Below are 9,497 nucleotides of genomic sequence, written 5' to 3' on the forward strand. Positions count from 1 at the left end.
AACAAAGTATCCACTTTAATAAAACTCTTGCCTTGCTATGCCTTTCAAAACCCATTTTCTCATATTACAATACCAACCACAAAAATCAATGCCAATTGTCGGTATAAGCCAATTTAAAGTAGCCTTAACTTCTTTGCTAGTTTTTGGAAACGGCCTTATAGAAGTATAATTAGCTTTAAGACAACTAAAGTATTCCTTGATCGGGTTCAATTGCGGTGAATAAGGTGGCAAAAAGTAAACTGAAACATTGGATTGGCCGAGCAAATCGATTACATCTCTTCGACAATGAAATGCACAATTACCCAATACTAGTACAAAATGAGGATTTGTTAGGAAATACGGTCTTAAATTATTGGTTATAAAATCACAAAAAATATTGCCATTATAGGCACCATCCACTATCTTAAAGCTTAGAATACCATTAACTGTTATAGCGGCCATTAGACTTACATTCTTTCCACGATTTGCTGGAACTGTAACAAAACATTTTGTATTCTTTATAGAATAGCCATATTGCTTAGAAGTATGTAAGTTAAAGCCTGTTTCATCTAGAAATACTAAGTTATTGTCAGGAATCGAATTTATAGTCCTGCAAAAACTTTGTCTTAAATCAACAATTTGCGGCGAGTTCCTTTCTTTTGGTACTAATGTAAGTCGTTTTCTAGTGAACTCCAACGACTTCAAATACTTAGATATTGTTGGTATAGATACATTAATATTCCTTTCAATGAGAATGTTTCTCAATGATGCTAAAGTATGAGATGGATCATGCTCAATTAACAATCGAATTTCAGATTTAAGCGTCTCGTCATAAGAGCTGCGCCTTCCTTTTTTTACTGATGTGATTTCATCATCACTAAGTCCTTTACTGATTTTATCAGAAATAGAACGTGTTGCAGAAACTGATATTTCAACTTCTTCCGCTATTTCTTTTAACTTCATTTCTTTTAGAATTGACTTTCTTATGGTTCTTACAATATCCTTTGTAATAAGTGTTCTTTTTTTCCTTTCTCTCTCATTTTCCATTAATCAGTTAAAACAACAAAATAAAGCTTGAATAATATATTTTAATTATAAGCATAGTAAGGCATGATAACATATGTATTGCATTTAAAAAGTTTTCTCTGGATAAAAAAAAGCATTTGTTTAATATGTGTATAGTAATTTTTCTATTTTTCATTGTACTTGATATAAACTTAAAACTATAACGAACATTACTCACCATATTAAATCTTTTAAGTTTGGAATAAAAGTTTTATATCTTATAAATATAAAACTTTTATTCCATACTTAAAAGTCTGATTCCAAACTTTAAGGTATGATAAAAAGTTTGATAATAGACTCAAAAAATTATACTTTTTAGGCACTTACAACTGACAACTAATTTACTACCGCCATCCTTTTTTTTATTTTTTATAGTTCTCTTCTTTGTCATGAATAAACCTCATAAATTCCAAAGTGTTAAGGAGTAATTACGTAATTAAGTGTTTTATATTTTCTTAAAAAATGTTTTAGATTTTCTTAAAAATTGTTTTATATTTTCTTAAAAATTGTTTTATATTTTCTTAAAAATTGTTTTATATTTTCTTAAAAATTGTTTTATATTTTCTTAAAAAATGTTTTATATTTTTTAAAAAAATGTTTTATATTTTCTTAAAAAATGTTTTATATTTCGCATAAACCCTGTAAATCTAACCACAGCGGCCTTGGTGTTTAAATTAAGTGTTCAGTTAAATGCTAAAAGTCTATATATATATATATATATATATATATATATATATATATATATATATATATATATATATATACATATATATATATTTGTATATATATATGTGTGTATATATATATATATATATATATATATATATATATATATATATATATATATATATATATATATATATATAAATGCTAATATAGACATTTGTATATATATATATATATATATATATATATTTATTTATATATATATATATATATGTATATATATATGTATATACATATATATATATATATATATATATATATATATATATATATATATTTATATATATATATATATAAATATATGTATATATACAAATATATATATATATATATATGCATATATGTGTATATATATATATATATATATTTATATATATATATATATATATATATATATATATATATATATATATATATAGATAGATAGATAGATAGATAGATATATTAGTACTTATAAATTTGTAGATATAGATATATATATATATATGCATATATATGTATATAAATATATATATATATATGTATATGTATATATATATAAATATATATAAATATATATATATATATATTAGTACTTTTAAATTTGTACTTATAAATTATAATTTGATTTATTTGCTCACAGTATGTGTTGACCACGTCCCTTAAAGTACCGTGCTCAACTTTAATCTAACCACAGCGGCCTTGGTGTTTAAATTAAGTGTTCAGTTAAAAGCTAAAAGTATATATATATATATATATATATATATATATATATATATATATATATATATATATATATATACATATATACATATGTATACACAGATATGCATATATATATATATATATCTATACATATATATATTTTTATATATACATATATTATATATTTTATATAAACATATATATATATATATATACATATATACATATATATATATATATATATATATATATATATATATATATATATATATATATATATATATATATATATATATATATGTATATATGTATATATATATAAATGTATATATATATATATATATATTTGTGTATATATATATATATATATATATGTATATATACAAATATATATATATATATATATATATATATATATATATATATATATATATATATATTATATATATATGTATATATATGTACATATATATATATATATAAATATATATATATATATATATATATATATATATATAATATATATATATATATATATATATATATATATTAGTACTTATAAATTTGTCAAAAAAGGTGATTAATTTGCTCACAGTATGTGTTGACTCTATATGGTATTTAAATTTGGTTCAATATCTAATCATGCTCTAAGTTTATTTTAATAATTTTTAAGGTTACTTTAATTAGAAGAGTGGGAGGAGCAACTCCACGGAAAACAGGTTATAATGTTTTGAATGCTATCATGGAATACCGACACTATTCAGCGAGGCTGGATGGAAAGGAAAGAGTACATTTACGAGCACTCTTAACTATAAATGCATGAAAGGTGGGCATTGAATAGTTTGTACTATTACATCTTATATAAGACTAAAATATTTTTGTTAGCAGTAAATAGCAAAACGTGAAACAGTATTATATTGCTCATTTTCTTCTTTTCATTATTTGCAAATATATTTGCGGTCGTTATTAATTTTAATTTAGTTTTTTTATGTATGACTTTTCAAAACTAATAACAAATATTTACATATAAGTTTTTTTTGTGGATTTCTTTTAGTTTGTTAACTTTTTGAAAATCAAATTCAAAAGCAAAGTTTATTTACTTTGCATTTGAATTTAGTTGTTTATTTTTGGTTTTCTAAAACATGCTCTGTGATTGACAGACAGTTTTGTGATAAATATTATTTCTTTATATACTATTGCTGGTGACAAAATTGGTCATGATGCAAGCATCATTGATTGTGTCATTGACGACATATTAAAACAAGCTAAATAATAATGTTTTTGCAAGATAATAATGTATTTATATTAATATTGTCAAAAATATTACTCTTTATTTTTTTGTAATGATTTGTGTAAATACTGGGATTTAATTATTTATATAACTATTTAATTATTAAGTAACCTTATTATTATCCTAATGAAGCTTGCCACTTGTGTTGAATCCCAAAAACACGCGTATATTAAATTTAGGCTTTGTGGGAAAAAAAGACTTCATTTTATATATCAAGGCTCCATTCTTTATAGTTGCTAGTCGGTATGAGAATGATCTGAATAAAATTAAACGCTAAATGAACGGACAAAATTTAAACGTCCTTAAGACTTTCAAAAGATCTCCGAACGGACTGTTTTGGATGTCCTAGGACGTACTTTATAGGTCCAAATTGGACGGACGAAAGTTGTTGCCTTTGGTAAGTCCAATGGACGTCGACGGACGTCCATTTTGGACAACCTTGGACGTACTATGGACGTCCGTGTGCCTATTAGGTAGTGAGTATCCATTATAAAAAGTCTAAACTTACTGATAAATTTACCCTAAAGTCCTCTTGGTTGTTTATCCATGAATGACTGAAGTTAGAGTATTTCAAAATTTCAATAATTTTTAAAAAAAAAAGGTAACATTCAAAATTTGTAAATATAATTAATTTTCAGGTTCTTAATAATACTAAGGTAAACTTAGATAATTTATTTTAATAGGGGAGACCAGGGCACGTTGGCCCACGGGGTAGGTTGGCCCATTCGAGTTTATTCAAAGGCTAGACACTTTAACTAGCTGGGAATCTAAGTGAAGGTTGTTAGTAATTCAATCCTTTTTTCAAAAAAAAATCATATTTATCGGACCATATTTGAGTGTGTAATGCCGTTTTAATAATTTTTCATAGATCAAAGTAAATTTTGAAAAACTTGTTTAACGTGTTTATACTCACTGACGTTTGACAGTACAGCATTATTCAAATGCCATATTTAAAGGTTATAGTGTAAGGATTATTTTAGTATATAATGTTCCACAAAATTAGTTGACAGTTAAGGCGAAAGTTGTTCATACATTAAACATGACAATGGGGCAGATTGGCCCGATGCAACCGGGGCAGGTTGGCCATGGGGCCAACTTGCCCTGTAGATTTTTAAAATAATTCGGGTAAATTTGTGACGGAAAAACTGTTTTTGTTATAAAAGTATTAAAACTAGTAAAACATATTAGATCAGAAATTAGCCTTATAAACAAATTGGCATTATTTTTATACGTTTTTTTGGGTTTTATACGTCGATTATAAGAAAATATCATTGGAATACATAAGATTTAAATTTAAATAAATCATCTCATTATAAAATGTAATTTTATCTTAGATTTACATATGTCTAAACTTAAACATTGTATATATTTATATATATTTTTATTATATATATTATTTAGCATATAATATAACTTATATATGTAAATTTAATTGATATTTAAACTTTTACATACTAGTTATACTTACATATATAAATTTAATACTTTATACATAATACACTTAACTTTTTATGCTTAACACTTAAATTTGTATATGATGTATAAATTTAATATGGCATGAGCTATGTAAATTATTAATGACTAAAAGTAAATAAGTATTTTAAAAAAGAAAAATATAAAATGCAATTTTTTAAATATATATGTATGCAGGTATATAAATAATTAAATAAAAAAGAAATAGTTAAATATAAAACATGTAATAAAGTAATGTACTTTTGGTTTTTTGCATTTTTTTTAGACCTACCTAAAAATGATACGAAATTATATTTGCAAGTCACAATGTGGAAAAGTGTCAGAAGAAACAATGTTATTGGCAGTGATACAAGTTACAAAATATAAAAGATCAATTAGAGCAGTTAGTAGAGAATTTAATATACCACGTAAGACTCTAGGAAGATATTGCATATCTAAAAGGTTGCCATCTACATCTAATACTTCAGCTCAAACTGAAGTAGAACTTGATTGCCAAGTTATTCTTTTAAATTCTAATAATGATAACAAACTCGAGTTTGATGTTACTGCAACAGTACATAAACCTAATGCAGAACATACGCCTGATAACGCAGCTATAGGGAGAGATTATCACCTAAATTAGATAAAAAAAACCCTGGCACAAGTTTGGCTATGCCAAAAGATTTCAGGTATTTATATTTTCTCTAACAAATTTGAATATAGTTTAGTACTGTAATTTATTTAAATATTAAATAAGATACTTCAATATAAAATACTGCTTAGATATATTTAAAATTTTGAATTTTTTTAGAGACTGGGACAGATACCTAATATGATTTTAATGTTTATGTCTAATGGTAATATATATTTTATATTTCCTTAGGTATTTGAACCTGAGCAGGAAGTTTTGCTTGAAGAATACCTAATGAAAGCAAGTGATATTTACCTTTCTCTAAAGAAGTCTTTCTCCTAAAGAAGTTCGACGGTTTGCTTATACATATGCTGTTGCTTGTAGCAGGAAAATTCCTAACTCATGGATAGAACTTCAATCTGCTGGTAGTGATTGGTTCTCCGGATTCTTAAAAAGGCATCCAAAGCGTTCTGTTCGCTCTCCTCAAGCAACAAGTTTAGCTCGGTGCACAAGTTTTAATAAACATAATGTAAATTTATTTTTTGACAACTTAAGCAATGTTTTGAATAAGTTAAAATTAAGTGCTTCAGACATTTGGAACATTGATGAGACTGGAATCACAACAGTAATGCGGCCTGATCGTGTTGTTGCACGTAGAGGCTTTCGCCAGATAGTTCGTGTAACGTCAGCAGAAAGAGGAGCATTAGTGACTATGGCTTTGGCGGTTAGTGTGATTGGCAATAGCATACCTCCATATTTTATCTTTCCCAGAGTTAATTTTAAATCTCACTTTATTCGTGATGGACCAATAGGATGTGATGGATCAGCACATTCTTCAGGATGGATGACAGAGACAAATTTTCTTAAATATATCAAACATTTTTCTATCCATGCACGTTGTTCCATTGATTGCCCTTGTCTGGTATTGATTGACAACCACAGCTCTCATCTTGATGTAGCAGTACTTGATTTTTGTAAAGAAAATGGTATCACACTTTTATCTTTTCCAGCACACTGTAGTCATAAATTACAACCATTAGATAGAAGTGTTTATGGTCCTTTTAAAAAGTTTGTGAACTCAGCATGTGATGCATGGGCTACTGTAAACAAACAACCTATGACTATCTGTGACATACCTGGTATAGTAAAAACAGCACTTTCTAATGCTATAACTCCAAGGAACATAATTAGTGGTTTCCATGCAACAGGTATTTATCCATTTAACAGAGATATTTTTCCAGAAAGTGATTTTTTGCCATCGTATTTAACAGATAGACCAGACCCTAACACTAAAATGTCATCTGTGGATTTTAGCATCTCTAAACAAACACCTAGAAACGAAGTTTCAGCTGTGGATTGTAAACAAAAAAAATTCAAAAAATTTAATTCAAATGAAAAAATTTAATTCAAATGAAAAAATTTAATTCAAATGAGAAAGGAAATTTTCCAGATTTAGACAGCACATCAGGTGCTACTCTAAACTCTTCACTTATACCATCTCCTGAAGAAGTAAGGCCTTTTGAAAAAGCTCAGCCTAGAAAAAACAATTTAAATAAGCTCAGAAATCGGAAACGAATTTCTGCTATACTAACTGATACACCTGTTAAAAAAGCCTTGCAACAGGCACAGAAAGCAGCAAAAGAAAAAAACAGAAGGGCTCAAAAAATAAAAAACTATTTTCTATCAAAGAAACCCGTCCAAGTAACTCTAAAACAAGGAAGATTTTTGCCAGTCAACCTGTAAAAGAAAAACGCAACAAGAAAAACAAAGATGGTAATAAGGAAGATGTCTTGTGTCTTAGTTGCTTCAAACCGTTCTCAAACAGCCTTCCAGGTGCTGTGTGGATACAGTGTTCAAGCTGTCAGCGTTAGGCCCATATGAGTTGTGTAGAAAAAGATGCAAAGGGATTAGATTATAAATGTTTATACTGTTGTTAACTAATATGTAATTGTTGTATTTTGTTTTGACTTCTTTTTTTGTAGTTTATTGTTTTAAAGTTGTTTCAATTTCGTTTTATAAAGTTATAAAGTTAAAGTTATAAAGTTGTAAAGTTATAAATTTATAAAGTTATAAAGTTTTAAGTTGTAAAGTTATAAAGTTATAAAGTTGTAAAGTTATAAAGTTGTAAAGTTATAAAGTTGTAAAGTTATAAAGTTATAAAGTTTTAAAGTTATAAAGTTGTAAAGTTATAAAGTTGTAAAGTTATAAAGTTATAAAGTTGTAAAGTTATAAAGTTGTAAAGTTATAAAGTTATAAAGTTGTAAAGTTATAAAGTTGTAAAGTTGTAAAGTTATAAAGTTGTAAAGATATAAAGTTATAAAGTTATAAAGTTGTAAAGTTATAAAGTTGTAAAGTTATCAAGATATAAAGTTGTTTGTTTCATCAAATTGTAAAGTTGTTTTCGCTCAATGAGCGTTTTCTCACTTCAAAGTCTGCCATAAGTTGTATGTGGGCCAACCTGCCCCAATCCTTGGGCCAACCTGCCCCGATAACGGGGTAGGTTGGCCCACCCGATATGACCTAAAAAAAGCAGTTTTTAATGTGTTAAAAAGCTATTGTGAACTTTTATTAATTTTTTTTCCGGATAGTCTAAGGACTAGTCAACCTTTTTCCAAAAAAAATAAACTAAAAAACAAAAAGCTAAAAAGTTACACATCAAGGAAAAAAAAGGGGACCAACGTGCCCCGGTCTCCCCTACATTGCTTATTTTAACATTTAATAGTATGTCTTTTTTGATTTGTTGTTTTGCTTACGGATTGTTTCAGCAGGTTGAAAACAAACATTATTTTTTTTATAGATTCATAGTTATGAAGTTATAACAAACATTATTCGAGAAAAAAAGTTTGTAAAATTTGAGTTTTGTAGGCGTTTTTTAAATATTTCCTTAAATGACTGAAGTTATATGGTGGCCGAGTTTAGGCAATTTTACTATATATATATTTATATATATATGTATATATATATATGTATATATATATATGTATATATATATATATATATATATAAATGTGTATATATATATGTATGTATGTATATATATACATATATATATATGTATATATATGATATTTAACTAATGTAAAGCAAAAGATAGTCAAAAGAGTAAACAAAAAAAAGTCATTTTTCTCAAATTATTTGTTATTAAAAATATTTTTTAACTTCGAAAAAATACTCTAATACAATGTATATTTATTTAATTAATTAAATAAACTTTAGGCAATAGAGGCCTTCCAAAAAATCATCAATTGTGATGATCTGTATACTCATGCTTGGTTTGATTTAAAAGAAAAACAAGAAATTTTTCATTTAAAATGATTTTAAAACATTTTAAAAAATTTAAAAACATTAAAAATGAGCTAAATCCATCTTTAAAATATGCTATTGATCTTAAAGACCAGAAAAAGCAAAAATGTTTTAGATATTTGTATTACAAAAACAATGATGAGATTTTGTGAATTTGAATTTAAAACATGTAATTAAAACTTTTAAGTACACCGTAACGATACGATAACCAATGTTCAAATAAGACCGAACTCTAACATCGACCAAAGTATAATCGCTAGTATCTTTGAAACTTTTTATTTCAGGCATAGCAAATCTACTCTGAAAAACATCTCACACAAAGCATTTATTTTATATATTAAGACATCTGATAAATACATTTTTTAA

At 25.8% G+C, this 9,497-nt stretch overlaps 1 protein-coding gene across 2 annotated transcripts in view; it reads left to right on the forward strand.

Annotated features, from left to right (window-relative positions):
• The window catches only part of LOC136090261 (uncharacterized), a 16,903-nt gene extending 9,108 nt beyond the window's left edge, over positions 1–7,795 (forward strand). For both annotated transcript variants that reach the window (XM_065816513.1, XM_065816512.1), the window contains exons 2-4: positions 3,128–3,280; positions 5,484–5,886; positions 6,081–7,795. In XM_065816513.1, coding sequence (XP_065672585.1) covers positions 6,457–7,233 — 777 coding nt within the window. In that variant the 5' untranslated portion in view covers positions 3,128–3,280; positions 5,484–5,886; positions 6,081–6,456 and the 3' untranslated portion in view covers positions 7,234–7,795. The remainder of the gene's footprint in view (positions 1–3,127; positions 3,281–5,483; positions 5,887–6,080) is intronic.
• Positions 7,796–9,497: the final 1,702 nt, after the last annotated feature.

The sequence above is a fragment of the Hydra vulgaris genome, chromosome 13, assembly GCF_038396675.1.
Source record: "Hydra vulgaris chromosome 13, alternate assembly HydraT2T_AEP".
Classification (NCBI taxonomy): Eukaryota; Metazoa; Cnidaria; class Hydrozoa; order Anthoathecata; family Hydridae; genus Hydra; species Hydra vulgaris.